Raw genomic sequence first — 16,989 nt, 5'->3', positions numbered from 1 at the left:
ACTTGAGCTTGATATATTTGGTGCGAGTTTACTGGAATTTACCTTAGTCCGGAGACTATTCGGACTCTTTTTAACATGGATCACTCGATGCATATGGATAACAGCCACATGGACCACGGCGATATGGGGCATGGTGATATGGACATGGGCCAATGCGATATGAATGCAAGTACACATGGAACTACCTCGATAGCTTTTCTAATTCTTACTGACGATCTCTTTTACTACTAGATGCTCTTTACTTGGTCTTCGAAGAATCTCTGCATCATCTTCCGCCAGTGGCGCATCACCGGCCCCGTTTCCTTCCTCCTCTCCCTCGTGCTTATCGTCCTCCTCACAGCTGGTTACGAGGGTGTCCGACAAATAACCCGCAAGTACGAAGCTGCGCATAACCAGCGTTTGAATGCCTTTGCTATATCAACAGCGACTACAGGTGGAGGTATGTTGAATTTCTCCTCTCTGGACGAGCATCCTTTCTACAATGTGATACACTCAGCGTGTGTCGGGCGTTGGTGTGGCGGTTGAGGACTATATGCCCCCCTGCTCTCCTTCTACACTTCCTGCTTGGGCGAGCTCTCTCATTGATGCCTTGCTCTGCAGTTGATGGGATTCCCGAGCCGGTCACCGCTAACTTCCACGATCCAATCCATGCCGAGGGCTCACCACTGCTTGTAGGACAGGATAATAGGGCTGCGCTTGCGCGGCGGGGGAGAATTACTTTGGCTGCGTTGTATGGCGCTCAGGTCTTTTATAGCTTCTTCATTATGTGGGTGCACTCCATCTTCCATCTCTAACTGTTCAGGAGTGATTCTAATATCCTATCTGATTTTGCTAGGCTTCTTTTCATGACATACAATGGCATGGTTATGCTGGCGGTTGCGGTTGGTGCTTTTGTCGGATATTTGGCTTTTGCCGATGACATTCCGGCTACCAAGTCCATCGCTTGCCACTAAGATGGTCGGCTCATATCGGCGGTTCTGGATCAATGATTCGAGAGCATGGAATATCTGCATAGGCTTTCATAAATTTCATTTCGCATGAGCTTTGTTAATGAGTAATTGCTTTTATGTAGCGTCGACGTTTCAAGGGACTTCGACGTCGCTGTCATCTCCGAATCCAAAGCTGAACCCTCCTGCGCCACTTTGGTCTTCCTCGGTCTTGCTATGAACAATATCATCCCACTTGCGCTTTTTCCCATCGGCTTTCTTCTGGAGCTCCTCTTGGGTCTGCGCTAAAAGATCTGGGTAAGCCTCTTGCATTCCATCCACAAATCTCTGGTAGGGGTTCTCGACATTCTTCCGGAACCCAGAGACCTGGTCTGCCTTGTTGGACAAGAAATCTAGCGCAGCGCAAAGATGCGCGCGAGGGATAAAGTTCTGCGTGATCGCGATAGACGGCTCCAAGTTGACCACCAGATGCCACCAGCCCGATGGGACATGTAGGATCTCGCCCTCGCCACAGATTCCTTCCATGCACCCTGGGGTGCGTCGAGCCTCTGCGTGGAAGTTGAGTAACCACTCGGCAATGCTCAATGGCGATGTCACTTCGCTCTGATCGTCAGACACGTAGACACCCGGTGGTGGAGCTCGCTTATCGCCCGATGGGAACATAATCCAATACTTCGGCCCACGCAGCACCGCATTCCAGGCGCTCGTCGCGTTAGGGTCTTTGTGGAACTTGCTGCCCGAACGTTCGGGGCCCACGATCAGCCACTGGTGGTCGGGCCGGTCCTTGCCGAGTACTGAGAAGAAGTCTTCCGCAAAGCATGCTGGTGGCCAGTATGCCGCATTGGGGGTCGACTGAGGGGGGCCGACGGCCAGTCCCATCTTTGGGACGAAAGCGCGGTCAAACAAGTACAATGGGCTTTCGTCAGAGTTGTCCGCCATGTAGTCGCGATAGGTAGTCAGTGGCCAGTCGACGGCCTCTGCGCGGAACTTCTCTTGCCCATGTTGAGAGAGCAGTGACCCGATAGTCCAGTCCTTGTAGACTGGCCAGGCCTTAACCGGTTCGGTCAAGATGAAAGGCCGATCGGCCCATTCTTCGTGGAAGTCCTCGACGGAAAGATCTGGTAAGCGCGGGATCTGGTTACGCGGTGGGATCTTGGTGACATAGGGGTCAAGCGCGATATGCGCGCAATTGAAAGGTCGGTAAAGTACGTCGGAGTAGAGATGAGAGCAGTCGATGGTGGGGACTTTTGAAGGAGGCAGGTTGAGATATGTCGATCGCCATGTCCCTCTCCATGTAAAGTTATCCAATGGGGATCTAGTATCAAAGTTAGTCTATGAGTTTGGGTGGTGTATATCCAATGCAGTCGTCAGGCCGCATAGATGCTAGATATAGTTCGACGCCCAGCAGCGCGCAACAACACAACATAATGTTCTCCAATCTGATCACTTAAAGAATAACAAATATTGGATCTTACTGGATAAATAGTGCCTTCCACAACTCCTCCGCACGGGTGAATGCGTAAAAGGCCTTGCAGGTGCGCCCGATCCCCAGTAGACTCGAACCGTCCAAGTGTTCCAGCAACAACAGGATTAACTCGTCGGGTAAAAGCCGGAAAGTTCCTATGGCATCGCGAAGACTCCATGTTGCTAGCAGAGCATTTCCACTAGGTTTCACACCTAGAGGATGGCTGGGAATAGCCTCGTCGCCTTGTTGACCATCCAAGGCCGGTGGATAACTTGGTAGCATTGTGATGTCAGGCATTGTCCGCCACTTTGGATCTTTAGGGCTTCAAGGAATTTTTTTTCTGCCCACCCCCCAACAGCCCCGTTGGCAACAGCAACGACGGCCCAAATTGAAGAAATATGCACCACAACCCAACGCTCAATAGACGAATAAGAATGACAAGCCAACCAAGGAATTCAAGTAGAAGAAACGAAACCTCCAACGGCGTCGCGAACAACCACTCGCTTGGGCCCGTGCGACAGTCTCCACTTTAGGTAGGCGGTGAAGACTCGCCCACCCGTGAAAAAAAAAAAGCGCCGCAGCAAAAGGCACGGACGGCCGACGATTTTTTTCCTTTTCTTTTCTCCCACCCTTTTTGTGAACCCATATCAACAACTCTTGTCACAACCTTTCCCTAGTATCTTGAACGCGCTCTTCTCCCTTGAAGAGTCCTTGATACTAGCACTTTCGATCCTCGCTCGCGAACTTTCCCCCACAGGGCACGTTCGCTTAAAATCACCCCACCCGGTCACAGCGGAGAGTCGTCTGTGATCAATCACCATCAACCGCAATCATGTCGAACGATAAGGGTCTTGAGGACCTCCAGGAGAGTATGTACTACCTTCCTTGTGTCACTTTCCTTTCAGCGGGAAGGTGCTCGCGCCGTGAAGACGATGTTCACATTGCGCCCGACCCCTCGGTGGCGATGAGTGAGACACAGGGGAACCGGGAAATCACTCAAAGACTCAAACGCTGACATCGCTCCTTTTGCGCTCTCTACAGGTCAGATCGAGTCCAACTACGATGAGGTTATCGACTCCTTCGATGCCATGGACCTGAAGCCTGAGCTGCTTCGCGGTATGTGAATCCTTTCGTGGGGTGGGAAACATCCCGCCCGTGGCGGGGCTCTGTGGAAAAAAGTGCACTAACCTGACTGATTAGGTGTCTACGCCTACGGTTTTGAGCGTCCCTCCGCTATCCAGCAGCGCGCTATCATGCCCATCATCAAGGGTGAGTTTCCCCGATCAGTTGTGATCTGCCAAAAATAAAACCTCATACAAAAGACCCGGCCTAACCTGTTTTCCCCTTTCCAGGTAACGATGTGATCGCCCAGGCCCAGTCCGGTACCGGCAAGACTGCTACTTTCTCCATCTCTGCCCTCCAGAAGATCGACTCCAACCTGAAGGCTTGCCAGGCTCTGATCCTCGCTCCCACCCGTGAGCTGGCCCAGCAGATCCAGAAGGTCGTTGTTGCCATTGGTGACTTCATGCAACTTGAGTGCCACGCCTGTATCGGTGGTACCAACGTCCGTGAGGACATGACCGCCCTCCGTGAGGGTCCCCAGGTCGTTGTCGGTACCCCCGGCCGTGTCCACGACATGATCCAGCGTCGTGTTCTCCGCACCGACAACATGAAGCTCTTCATCCTCGACGAGGCTGATGAGATGCTGTCCGTAAGTAATTCGGTGATCAACAGGTTTTGATTGGGACTCCCATGCTAACCTTGCCTTTCTTTTCAGCGCGGTTTCACCGAGCAGATCTACGACATCTTCCAGCTGCTCCCTCAGTCTACCCAGGTCACCCTCCTGTCCGCCACCATGCCCCAGGACGTCCTCGAGGTCACCACCAAGTTCATGCGTGACCCCGTCCGCATCCTGGTCAAGAAGCAGGAGCTTACCCTGGAGGGTATCAAGCAGTTCTACATTGCTGTTGAGAAGGAGGAGTGGAAGCTCGACACCCTGTCTGATCTCTACGAGACCGTCACCATCACCCAGGCCGTCATCTTCTGCAACACCCGCCGAAAGGTCGACTGGCTCACCGACAAGCTCACTGCTCGTGACTTCACTGTCAGCGCCATGCACGGTGACATGGAGCAGGGCCAGCGGTATGTTTATCCGATTTGATCTATCTCTTGGACCATTTTATTGACTGAATATTCTATTTAGTGATGTTATCATGAAGGAGTTCCGCTCTGGTTCCTCCCGTGTCCTGATCGCCACTGACCTCCTGGCCCGTGGTATCGATGTCCAGCAGGTTTCCCTGGTCATCAACTACGATCTCCCCGCCAACCGTGAGAACTACATTCACCGTATTGGTCGTGGCGGTCGTTTCGGTCGTAAGGGTGTTGCTATCAACTTCGTCACCGCCGACGATGTTCGCATGCTCCGTGAGATCGAGCAGTTCTACAGCACCCAGATCGAGGAGATGCCCATGAACGTTGCCGACCTCATCTAAATGCCTCTTAACCTTCTCATGATGTCTTGATGCGGATTTATGATCGCAGAAACTGCGTCAAAAGTGGCTTTCTGTCCCTTGGAAGCTGATGCTTCGGGCCCCAATCTGCCAGAACGATTGATTCATGGAGGTCGGCCAGCTTCTGGGGGACACTGCTATGCTTTTCCTATGTCTTCCCCTTTACACGTCACGGAGATGTGACATGTTTATGCGTCCCTCGTGCTGTCGCGGTTTTTCTTTTCCTCCGCATTTATTCTCCGTTTTCCTCTGTATCTAGCTCGCTCTGGTTGGTTAAGAATGCCGCTTTCTCAGTACTTAATCAAATAGATCGGGCCAAAATGTGACGTTTCCTCACGGTTTCATATTCTCTTCTCTCTCTCTACGCTTTGTACTTCCAGAATAGACTGTTTACAATGTTTTAATAGGTACTTCTGCGTGTGGAATTCCTAGTGTATTCGAACTGCAATGCCGGGACTTTCCCGATTAGGAAGTCAGTGAAGCATCACCGTCACCTGGTGAGTCGACACCCTCCACTGGAGGTTGGGAAGGCAGACAACCGACTCCGACAGTCGTAGCCTTGTTCTGTGAATTGGCACAATGGTCAGTGGCATGTCTGCCCTGGGTTGGGGGTGAGGGTGAGGGTGCAACTCTCATCGCTGCCTTCACCCAGAAACTATTTCTTCGCTCATCTTTTTCCACCCCATCCTTTCTTTCTTCTCTTCCAATTTCTCCATCTCTTGTTCGTTCTCAACCTTTTCCATCCCTTCAGCTCTTCACACAAACTTCGCACGCTGCACTTTCACACTGTCACACTCTGTCTCTCCCATTCCACGAGAACCTTCCTCTCACAGCACCTACACCATCACCCACACTATCACCATGTCTCAGAACTCCCAGGTCACCGAGTCCTCCTCCGCCCACGCCTCTCCTCTTGCCCTCCTCTGGTCGTACGAATTCCGGCGGCAGAATGGCATTCTCTCCTCCCGCCTGCTGGATGTCAAAGACCAGCTTAACGAGCGTGCGCTGCTCACTGAGCTTCTCTCCAAATTCCTCAATGACCTCATCGTCATTGTTGCTTCCATGGTGACTGTCCTCACCAGTCGCTCCGAGGGTGCTGAGTACCGCATCCGCCTCCTGCACCGTCTCCTCGGCCAAGCCCTGGTACCTCTGTGCCAGTACGACGCCTACTTCAACCTGGGCAATCAAGCTCTCATTGATTGCATCACGCAGCTCGACGCCCTGTACAAGCAGCCTATGTTTTCCTTGGACGGTGACGAGGTCGATGCCGCAACCTCACTTTCGTCTGCTCTCAGCGCCGATTCAGATGCCACGCCTCAGTCACCTCAATCTGCGGAGGGTGGCCGCGCTGAATCCAGCACCGAAAGTGACCAGGACGATGACCAATTCTTGCCGGCCGACGCCCGTGAGGCTCTCGCCATGAAGCTCGATGCGGTCATGCATCAGGAAGGTCGTCCTCTCGAGGACTATTTCGACGCGGCCTGCGACTTCCGCCGTGACCAGATCCGCCTGGGCCAGGCCAACGAACCTCTGTTCATCGAGGCTTTCTTGGCAGGCTGCGACAACAATCTGTACCGCCGGCGCTTGACGCACGCCCTGCGCAAGCACGGCTGGTACTGGACCTGGCTCACGCACGAGGTGCAATACCTCGTCCTGGAGCAGGAGTACATGGACAAGCAGAACTATGCCTTGGACCATGTCATGTCTGACGGTTCCTTCATGTGGCCGGACGGCGAGAGCAAGCACCGGATCGTCTTCCTGCCTCCCATCACTGAGGAGGACCTGACAGACTCGGATGCAGAGCCTGATGAGAAGTGAAATGTGAGGGGATCGCTCAATCTCCCGTCGCCGAAGTTCAGTCACCAGTGAGGAGAACACCACCTGCACGAGCCCTTGGTGACTATCGACGATGAGCTTCACAAACACCTACGACATCTCGTGCATATCAACATATCAATACCCACCCGTCTCAGGCACCAGGACGTGATCCATCCCAGCGTTCTTTGGCCTATTCTTAGTCGCTGGTGTGGGTGCGGTTGTTTCGCTTCGTCTCGTTCTTCTTTCCTCTTTCTTGCTTTCGTCTTTTCGGTCCCCAGCACTCGGCGAATGGTTCTGGAGTTTGGGTGATATGGAGTTTGTTTTCACGGTCTCTGGAGCTGGAACGGTTTTTCTTCCTTTGTTCTTTTTTTCCTTTTTTCAGTTTCTTTTTTTTCTCTCTTGCTCAAGAAGAGGAATCTAATGTATTTTCCAATTTCCAGCTGCTTCCCTGCAGCGCGTTCTGATCAGTGGTGTCTCCGGTAGTTGCACTTGAATTGTTGCTGTCATTTGATTGGAATGAATATCATCAGTTCTTTTACTTAATGTGAATGGGATGTGATCAGTATGTCACCAATCGTATCATCGTTCAGGATTGAGAACCATCGGTGTGTCACCGCTGTCCGACATGACAAAACACTTTGTATCCATACTCCAGGCCAGTTCGAGCGTCGGGCGTTTTCACGAAGGATGATAGATTCAGGATATTTCGACTCTACATTGTCGATCAATCAGACTTGTTGACCTGATATAAGCTGTTGACATGTCGTTGCGGTCTAAACTTACGAATCCGAGCCGAGCCGATGTTACGATGCTGTGGCTACAACACACGCCAAGACTTCCATCCCTCATTCTCTCCTCCTGCTTGTCCGGACCGCCATTTATCCCCCACTACCTAGAGAAACCCGCCCTCGATCTTCAAAAGACCATCTCGTCCGCAATGCAAGTTGCGGAAATACTGTCCGATATCACCTCACTACGTGTCTGTGTAAGTCTCGGCACTCCTGGCCCGGTCTGCTCCAGCACACCCCACCATTCACCCCCAACCCGCATGTCAGCGCGGAAGGCGCCGGTAGCAATCAAAGCATGGCCACTAACGTCTTCCAGGGACACAATGAGGCCCTTGCACTTGTTAGCGGCCCACCGGCATCCGCCAAAGATATGCTTACGGAGGGTGATGCTGTCGCCACGTCCAATGGTCAATCCATCAAGCAAGAAGCTTTACAACGTGCCAAGGAGCTTGTACAGCTACACTATGAGGTGAAGTCTCGGCATGTTAATGGCGAGGTGGATGATAACTTGCGTCAAGCTAGGGATGATGTCAATCGAGTTCTCAGAGAGTTGAAGTGAGGATGCCAAGTTGGATTTTGGCTCGGTTTGAAATTGTGGGTTTGACCTTTGGACGGCTTTCAGTATCTGTACTATTATGATATCCTTCGTCACGATCTTATGAAATAACACGGAGTTTCTTGGTCATCCCTCATCCCTTCGTTAACTTGCTGTATCTGATTTCCACATGCGGTTGAGAGGTCTGCAGTGGAAAACGACCATTCTCGAGGCACAGCGCGAAGGTTTCGCGAAACCAGATGGACAAGGCATTGAGTATGTCTATCATTGACTGACATTGAAATGTGCCCGCTAATTCGAACAAAACTCGATCATGCGGTCATGAGCCTCTATACGTCCTTCTCCTTTGCAAAGATCCTTTACCGCAGCCGACTTGGCACTAATTCCTTCATCGCTCATAACATGGAGCAAAGCCTTTGAAAATTCCTCTGCCTCGACTCCGGGTGCCGCAATTCGACTGCCATTGACTCCGATTCCAATCCATTCAACTCGAGTTGCACAGTCATAGGTGTCAAGCCACTGTGGTAGGATGACTTGAGGAGCACCAACCCTAGAGGCACAGTCAGAGAACGTGAAGATTGATCCGGCTATAAGGAATGAATGCTTACTTGCATGCTTCAAAGTAGGAGTTAGCTCCCCCGTGATGAACATATGTGGCAATTCGACCCGTCTCCAACACAGACATAATATCTGCCTGGATCCAGGACACCACCTTCACCCATCCAGCAGTGATGAATGCGCCCAGAACCTTCTGGAACTCATCTGAACTCTCCCAATCATACTTTAACTTCCACAAAATCTTCATGTCAGGGCGTTCTGCGATGACCATCCGGACTCCCTTCGCCATTTCGACGGCAATTGACTCGGATAGTCGAACGTGTGACCCAAGACTAATCAACACAGTGGGTTTGGTGAGCCACGCTTCCAGCTCAGGGTCGGATGTCGAGAGAGGGGGACACTTTCGAAGGATTGGACCACAACTGATCACATTGGCTGGGACATGTAGTGGAAAGTCAAGCTCCTTGAAGGCGGGTGTTAAACTCAAGGATTCCTTCGAATACGCGTTCACCAATGGGAATGGATTTCGTCCTTCTGGTTTTTTGCCATCTTGAAGCTCATCAGGTTCTGATTTCCCTATTGTAAGTGTCATGATCACCCGGAATACCAGGTAGATGTTTTTGAGAATAAGTTTCCATGGCAGCGGGAAAGGAAACCCCGAACCAGTACTGAGCGAGAGAGTTAGCGGCTTCTTTCCGAATCTCAACAGGAAAGGAGATGCATACACGGGATATTTCCAGAAGATCCCAGCCTTGGGTTGAATGGCAATAACCACATCCTTCAAAGGAACCGGCCAAAGTATAGCCACTCGAGCTTTGGCAGTTCGACACGCATCTAATCCAACATGCAAAATTGGATCCACCACCACGATATCCGGACTCAACTTTTCAATCATTGCCAAGCAGCTCCTGTAAGCTTGATGGTACTCGGAAGGTCTCCAATTCTTCATCGCTGTAGAAACTTTCTGAAATCCCCGTGTTGCACCTTTTACACCTGGTCGGTGAAAAAGAAGACCAATATTACTGCGAATGGCTAGATCGGTCATAGAAGGACCAGGGATCTCATGAAATTCCACCGGTCGACCACAACCAACGCGTTTGTTCAATTCCTCCACTAGCCCCGCCAGCGGGCTATACGAGCCAATATGGACGTCAAATTCGCCGCGACGCAGAAATTCCTCTGCCACTGCAAATGCGACATTGCATTGGCCTAGCTCGCTGTTCGTGAGGAACAGGATCTTTCGTGCCGGGGCCATATCGAACGACCAACACTCGATTTTAAAAAGGGAAGAAAAGGGGAAAGACGAAAAGCAAAGCTATGAGATCCATCTGGATTTTGGTCACTTTATGCAGCCAGGACAGACCAGAGACATACGAGATCGCCCCACAGAGTTCGTCCATAAGATGGGTTACACGAACATCATTACCTCCTATCTTCAACTAAGATGGATGGTGGTTCCCTTGCTAATGTAATTGCCGTGTGGCGCCCATTTGACCAAAGTATGTTGGAGAGTCTGGTTCACCATTGCCGCTCTGTGCCGGTCGTTCTGGTTCATAACGCCAGTGTCTTCTCAACTCAAGACATAGATTTCACATCGCATATCGTGAATGGCATGGCAGATCGTAACTGTCAATATCCGGCTAATGACCGTGAAGATTGCTGAAATTTAATTTGAAACACGTTTGTTGCCAAAGACTCAAATTTGTGGCTTGATCAGACCCGGACCATTGTGTCGACTCGGAGGCAAAGCAATTTGGCGTCGTACCGAGAGCGAAGAACCATCCGAAAAGGCCTGGCCCGTGTCCCGAAACTCAATTTTCAACTTAATCGTTGAACTATTGGAATATTCTTTGAGTGTTGTGATCCACTCGGTAATTTCGAGGAAAATGTTAAATCCTCGATGATATTCATTTACACATGGCGCGATGAGATCTATTTATTTGTTAAGCAATTCTGACCTTAAAGCCTGGGTCCAATGGGGCCCATCTATTGCAAGCACTGCTACATGCTGCGGGTCTGAAAACTTGGGAGAGGAATATGCTTGTCGAGTGCTAGGACATCTGATAGTTGTGTATAGCGAGGACTTGATAGCTAAATCTCGAAGCTAAGATGATGCTCTTCGTACCTAGCCGAAGTCTAATTACAGATATCGGTAACTCTTCGGCTAGCAACCTCATGGCATATATTTGGCTCGTTACAGGGTTTTGCCCACGAGGAATGCACCCTTACTTGCATATCCTTCTGTGTTGCGCATAAAAGTGTATTATTATCTGTCTCCTTAAGTTCCGAATGAGAAATAAACACAACACGCGAGGTAGGCTACTTCTGTTTGAAAAAGATACTAGTGGGCAATGTATTGAATATTCACCATATTTCAAGAAGTGTTTCCAACAATTATATTACAGATAAACTTGATCTTCCCAGTGGATGCGAATCCAAACTTATATCCCTCGATGTTATCAAAGCTGAAACCCCGATTCCACCTTCAACCAAGCCAATCGCTTATAGTTCCACGTATAATATCGCAACTAGACTCCGAGGGCTGAGGATCATGAATGGAAAAGAAAACCCCTGCCAGCAGGGTAAGAGGGGTAGGGAGGTATCTGAGAGAGACAAACGCATATTAGACCTCTGAAACGTGATTTGAAAAAACGGGGGAACAAACATTCATCAACTCCTGCTCATGCCATCAATGACTCTACCGGCTCATTCGATGTTCTCGCGGTTATCAAAGCCAGAACGAATATCCCCGTGAGGATGAAACACACAGTGGACAAGATAAAGAGGAGGAGATGTTTTGGCTTCACTTCGTCAGGATCCTCCAGGTCCGGAAATATCGTCAACGGCAGTAGGTTTTCTTCGTCGCCTTCAATTTGAAGATCATGTTCATTCGCGGGCATTATCGATCCATAGTTGCGATCTAACCAGTTCTTGCTTTTCCACATGTTAAAGATGTATTGGTATTCTTGAGGAGAGGGATGACATGTGGCGAGTCTGAAGCTCTTAAGGGTGACCGCGCGAGACAGGAAAAAGCAGAGACAATTATGCAAGGCTATCATTGAGAGGGGAAAAAGCAATTGAGATGATCAGCCACGCAGAGTGATTTCATAGGTGTATCTCATAGTTGTTATGGGTTGATGTATCTGTTATGCTTTTTTTTTTTCATTTGCCCCTTGCCTAGTACCACCCTTTTTGTAGGGTCTCTTGGCTACGATAGACAGCGTGATTATGTACTCTGCCTCTAATGACAAGCGATGATCTTGAGGATCTTCCCTATTCTGAAGCTTTTCAAGTTAGAATTCACTATACTTATTGGTTTGTTATATGCTCTCAATGTCTTAGGTCGTGATAGAAAGGGTGTGAAGAGCAGCCGGGTTACCCTCTTATTCTATAGCATCTCTATACATACATCAATCATCATCAGACCACTCAGCCACAGCCTCTAGAGTAGTACTTACAGTAGGGGTATTCAGATCAGCCCGCCTATATGAGAATAATTTGATCGAAGGACCAGTCATTGCGACGATCTCGATTGGGTTCTACTGGTAATTTTTCACCATGGAAATCTTACCAATCACAATAGCTGTGACCAGCAAGGGTTACACAAGTTCCGCTAGCGCAGCCCGTGTGTGTCAGCCTGCGCGCGACCGTGTTACAATGAGGTGCATACATTCATCATTTGGCTGTATAATGCTATATAAATAACTTCTTTACAATCCAATGAGACCAGGCTACTCTTGCTCGCAGAATTCATGCCTGTGATGTGAAAATAGGGATGATGTCGGTTGGTTCCGAGACGCGCTAACTTGCATTTCAAAGGACCGCATGGCAGCTCGCTGCCTGTCTCCTGGGAGAAGCGAGTTCCCCTCAATGACCTTACTGACCAGTTATCATCTGATCAAATAATCCAGTCCATTAATACCCTATTTCTGGCCGAAAAGCGTGGATCATTTCTCAAAAGAAAGAGCGGACAAGTTGCGACGAAGCTTGGACCAGGACTACACTCCGAGTGGTTTGGGGGCCTGATCGGCACTTCGCGGAGAATATCCTTCATCTTTCGTCATCCAGACGACGGTCACATCGTTGAATGGTTTAACCACGAGGCTGGGCTTGCTTTCAAGCTTTCCATGTGGATCGTGTCATTTCTCTATTGAAATGAGGCGCGAGCTGATTCGCGACGCAAGGCCTGGATTTGGGGGCCATGGCGGGTTACGCACTAAATATACTTAAGTGGTCATGGATCCTTCACGATTTTGGTGAGGCTGTTTATCATATTGCAAGTCGATTCTAAAATGCCAAATTCTCACTATTTCGATCAAAATCCCCCGTTTCCTGAAGATGTTCCTGTTCTTGAGATTCCTCGAATCTCCTTCCAGCAGTTACAAAATGCTAATCATGCGTCATCTGTGAGCATGTTTGAGGCATGCCGGGAATATGGGTTCTTCTTATTGGACCTCAACCATTCTGACGAGGGGGCTACTTTGCTCCAGGACGCGGAGAAGATGTTCGAGCTCATCACCGAGACTTTTGCACTTGGCTCAGAGACATTGGAAAAATATGCTTATGATCCTCCACGAGACCTTACTGGGTAAGCAACTTGTGTACATTCAATGCTCAGTTTTACCCTTTCTTACTTATATTCAGATATAAGGCGACCGGTAAACTCAAGACGGATGATGGGAAATTGGACTTGATGGAAATGTATACCATCAACCAAGACGACATTGTTGGCAACCGCCAAGCGCGGAAGAATGCAGACTCTATTGAAATCCGGCGAAATGATATTGAACAATTTATGCGCCATTCCCATGCGATCGTCGCAGCGGTACAATCTCGCCTAGATGAGCAACTGGGGATCAGGTCCGGCACACTCAGCTCATTGAACACGCTGGAAGAGACATCAGACACTTCAGTACGCCTTTTGCGTAGCCAGCCAACACCAGAGCTACAAGATAGCTCAATCACTTTGGGCGGGCATACAGATATTGGAACAATGACACTGCTGTTCAATGTCATAGGGGGTCTGCAAGTTCTCCCAGCAGGCAATGAGAATGTGTTGGGCAATTGGCGATACATTCGACCTAGGCCAGGGTGTGCGATTATTAACGTGGGTGACACTACCGTCGAATGGACCGGAGGGCTTCTTCGAAGCTCCTTGCACCGCGTCATTAGAGCGCCTGGTGAACAGGGCACCGTACCTCGACAAAGTGTCGCTTATCTCGTCAGGCCTTGTCACAGTGCATCAATGTCCAGGCTGAGAGGGGGGATAATCCCTCCACTCAAGGAAGGAGAAGCAGATGAGACTCGACCGGTTAGCGATTGGGCAGCATGGCGGTCTAAACAGATCATCTCTGGGGAGCTTAAGCCACAAACAAGAGGTGGAAACCCTATTGTTCAAGGTTAAAGATTGGGGGTTGAGCCATTGGGACTTTCGAAGGAAGGTTTGCCCAGGCTACCGAATATTCTGCTTAGTTTGGCATTGCCATGTACTCTTACTGTTCCCTGAAGTGCCTCTGACAAGAAAATCAGCCTTCCGTTTGGCCCGACTTAGTCAAGTCTGAACGACCACATCATATCCAAGAATAGATTTCCAATTTGCATCATTTATCATGCTAAGAGACTGCCCGCGGCATTTACATCTTGATAAACTTGTCCCCTCTTGAATGCATCACCTTCATAAAATTCTGGACCAAGGCCTCAGGATCATCGGCGTCTGACTCCTTGAGAGCTTTATTGATATTCTGTCGGCTTGAAATTAGCTCTCTGGCAACTTGACTCCATCCAACTGTTTGCCGCGGAATAGTCACACCAGGGAGGGAAGGATTGATGACTATGGGTAGCAGTTTTCCGTTCTGCTTGCGAATCACCCCATCGACAATCACTGTATCGATGTCCCGGACTGAAGAGTGAAGAACGACGGCTGCAACGGGATCCTGTTCGGATGCACAAATAATTCCAGGGCTGGTGCCGTCAAAGATAATTAAGTCTGCGAGTTTGCCGACCTCAATGGATCCCAATTGGTCTTCCATGCGAATAGCTCGGGCGCCCTTGATGGTACCCAGGCTGAAGACGTCTTGCACGAATAAGTTCAACGATAAAGTGGTCTTTCCTTGGGCAATGAGCTTGACATTGCGAGTGCCCCGTTCATGCTGTAAAGCGAGTTTCATCTGTGACATCATATCCCCAGAGTTGACGCTGTGGCAGTCAATGCCCAACGAGCTGATTCCAAAGCAACCTTCTCTGAAACAGACAATATCACCATGTCCCATTTGAAGCTCGGTGTCTGGGGTTGTAGATATGGCAGTCTTGACTTTGTTAAGCTTCTCAATGTCACTTGTCGTAAGATTGCTAGCGTGGGAAAGAAGGACGTCTGAATTGAGAAGACCATATTCCTCAAGCCTGTCCACAAGCGACTTGTCTCCTGACCCTCTCGTGAGTACGTATGCGTTTGCTTTGGTGCTGTACTTAAGGACTTACCGAAATAAGATCGCACATAGTGCGACGTAATAACTTGAGCTCCCAGTTTGCGCGCTCGCTCATAGAGTGAAATGACCTGTTCCTTTGGTAGCATAAATCCATCAAATGCTAGACCAAGCTGAACCCGGCCATTGCCAAATGGAGCTAGAACACCAAGCCTCTCAAAATTTTCAATAACCCAGTCATCCAATAAACCCCCCTCGTATGTTATCTCTGGCTTCCACGTCTTGACTCTCATAGTAGGTGCATAGCAAAAGATGGATCGAATACCAGAGGCAATAGTCGCCTCAATATCATTCGAAGCTGTGCACGGATTACCATTAGTAAGATTTTAAAAAGTTCATAGTGAAGAGTACAAACGTACAGTGTGCGGGTGACACATTCACATGAGCATGGTCGACCACGGTCGTCGTCCCAGCATCCAACGCTTCGAGGCAACCACCGAGTACGCCCCAGAAAACGTCTTGTGGGCGATAGTTGACAGATTGATTGTTTCCATTTGGAAAGTACTCGACCAGAGTTTGGTCGGCGTGACGACCTTTAAGTTGTGTCTGCCACAGATGGTGATGTGTATCAATGAACCCAGGCGAAACGATCTTATCCGTACAGTCAATTACTTGGGCACCATCATGAGGGGCGATCTGAGGGGCAATTTGAACGATCTTGTTGTCCTCGATCAATAATGAGTGTTGCCGTAACGGTACCACATAGTCATCAGCCTTTCCCGACGGAACAAGGATGGTGGCGTTCTGTAGAAGAATGCGATGCATATTAAGCGACGATTAAGAGAACCTTTCGCGCGACATAGAAGTTTGGACAAGGTCAGGAATATCCGGTGGAAGTGGGGGCAAGTACTGCTCACAGCCTCACCGTGACTTGTGTGCTTGGACGTTCGTATTGACCGTGTGAATATCCGTTCTTCGGTATGGATCGGAGTTAAGGACAAAGGCGGGTGTATCGATGGGACTGGGCGTCGCGCCGGATTTACAGTAATACAACGGATTTGTCCAACATATGAAATTACTACTGGAAAATTTTTGCCTTCGCATCGCTATGGAATAACGGATTTAGTGACTTGGGTCATCATCGTATATATAGGAGACGAGTTCTCGTCTGTTCATAATTCAGTCTCACAATAACCACGGGGAAAGAGTCAAGTGACGTCATCTCACTATCGCGACGCGCTGTTCTTCAATCTCAAGATTGTCTCCATTAATATCTTTAAGCCCTCCTTCACAAAGCTCAAAGCCTGAATCTCATTCAAAGACGCTTTTTCCTCCTACCAGACAACCAATGGCTCCAAAGACATACGAAAGCGTTCTTAATTTCTGGTTCGGCGCCAAATCATCGCATGGCTATCTGAAACAAAAATCTTTTTGGTATGGAAGCCCTACAGACGATGAATATGTTCGCAGACATCTGCATGAATCCTATCAAGCAGCCAGAGCCGGTTCTCTTGATCATTGGAATGCTGAAGGTCAAGGCGAGGGAGCATTGGCCTTGATCCTGCTTCTTGATCAGGTGCCTCGAAACATCTTCCGAAACACGCCACAGGCTTACGCTACTGATTCAAAAGCCGTCGCAGACTCACGATATGCGATCGAGCAAGGGTGGGATAAAAGGCTTCCGAGTATCCAGCGGCGGTATATATACTCGCCTTTCAATCACTCGGAAAGTTTGGAGGATCAGGAACTTTCCGTGAAATTGTTTACTGAACTCCGGGATCCTTATCACTTGCATTGGGCTACGAATTTTCATAATCAGATCAAAAAGTATGGGAGGTTTAGGCATCGCGATCATATACTTGGCAGATAACGAGTCGGACAATTTCGGCTACAATTTATCTCTGTGCAAAACATGGCTTCAGAAG

At 49.3% G+C, this 16,989-nt stretch overlaps 8 protein-coding genes across 8 annotated transcripts; 5 read left to right on the top strand and 3 right to left on the bottom strand.

Annotated features, from left to right (window-relative positions):
• Positions 1-231: 231 nt before the first annotated feature.
• Positions 232-953, top strand: N7458_001243 (low-affinity Cu transporter; the record flags this gene model as incomplete). The annotated part of the gene is made up of 3 exons (XM_056904626.1): positions 232-443; positions 497-766; positions 836-953. 3 exons carry the CDS (start codon positions 232-234, stop codon positions 951-953), a joined length of 600 nt encoding a protein of 199 aa, XP_056768733.1.
• Positions 954-1,082: 129 nt separating this feature from the next.
• On the bottom strand, positions 1,083-2,709 carry N7458_001242 (putative F-box and JmjC domain protein; the record flags this gene model as incomplete). Its single annotated transcript, XM_056904625.1, has 2 exons — positions 1,083-2,262; positions 2,423-2,709. 2 exons carry the CDS (start codon positions 2,707-2,709, stop codon positions 1,083-1,085), a joined length of 1,467 nt encoding a protein of 488 aa, XP_056768732.1.
• Positions 2,710-3,244: 535 nt separating this feature from the next.
• tif1 (putative eukaryotic translation initiation factor 4) lies at positions 3,245-4,904 on the top strand (the record flags this gene model as incomplete). Its single annotated transcript, XM_056904624.1, has 6 exons — positions 3,245-3,281; positions 3,454-3,528; positions 3,613-3,681; positions 3,765-4,123; positions 4,190-4,554; positions 4,616-4,904. 6 exons carry the CDS (start codon positions 3,245-3,247, stop codon positions 4,902-4,904), a joined length of 1,194 nt encoding a protein of 397 aa, XP_056768731.1.
• An 879-nt stretch (positions 4,905-5,783) lies between these two features.
• N7458_001240 (uncharacterized protein) lies at positions 5,784-6,740 on the top strand (the record flags this gene model as incomplete). The annotated part of the gene is made up of 1 exon (XM_056904623.1): positions 5,784-6,740. The coding sequence occupies one exon, from the start codon at positions 5,784-5,786 to the stop codon at positions 6,738-6,740; it is 957 nt and encodes a 318-aa protein (XP_056768730.1).
• A 760-nt stretch (positions 6,741-7,500) lies between these two features.
• N7458_001239 (uncharacterized protein) lies at positions 7,501-8,087 on the top strand (the record flags this gene model as incomplete). Its single annotated transcript, XM_056904622.1, has 2 exons — positions 7,501-7,725; positions 7,845-8,087. 2 exons carry the CDS (start codon positions 7,501-7,503, stop codon positions 8,085-8,087), a joined length of 468 nt encoding a protein of 155 aa, XP_056768729.1.
• Positions 8,088-8,375: 288 nt separating this feature from the next.
• N7458_001238 (glycosyltransferase) lies at positions 8,376-9,897 on the bottom strand (the record flags this gene model as incomplete). The annotated part of the gene is made up of 2 exons (XM_056904621.1): positions 8,376-8,634; positions 8,693-9,897. The coding sequence occupies 2 exons, from the start codon at positions 9,895-9,897 to the stop codon at positions 8,376-8,378; spliced, it is 1,464 nt and encodes a 487-aa protein (XP_056768728.1).
• Positions 9,898-12,934: 3,037 nt separating this feature from the next.
• Positions 12,935-14,046, top strand: N7458_001237 (oxidoreductase2OG-Fe(II) oxygenase family; the record flags this gene model as incomplete). The annotated part of the gene is made up of 2 exons (XM_056904620.1): positions 12,935-13,230; positions 13,287-14,046. The coding sequence occupies 2 exons, from the start codon at positions 12,935-12,937 to the stop codon at positions 14,044-14,046; spliced, it is 1,056 nt and encodes a 351-aa protein (XP_056768727.1).
• A 229-nt stretch (positions 14,047-14,275) lies between these two features.
• On the bottom strand, positions 14,276-15,889 carry N7458_001236 (uncharacterized protein; the record flags this gene model as incomplete). Its single annotated transcript, XM_056904619.1, has 3 exons — positions 14,276-15,063; positions 15,120-15,422; positions 15,484-15,889. The coding sequence occupies 3 exons, from the start codon at positions 15,887-15,889 to the stop codon at positions 14,276-14,278; spliced, it is 1,497 nt and encodes a 498-aa protein (XP_056768726.1).
• Positions 15,890-16,989: the final 1,100 nt, after the last annotated feature.

This window comes from Penicillium daleae, assembly GCF_028827525.1.
Source record: "Penicillium daleae strain IBT 16125 chromosome Unknown utg000002l_segment0_segment0, whole genome shotgun sequence".
NCBI lineage: Eukaryota > Fungi > Ascomycota > Eurotiomycetes > Eurotiales > Aspergillaceae > Penicillium > Penicillium daleae.
This window is presented reverse-complemented; position numbering and strand designations above follow the sequence as displayed.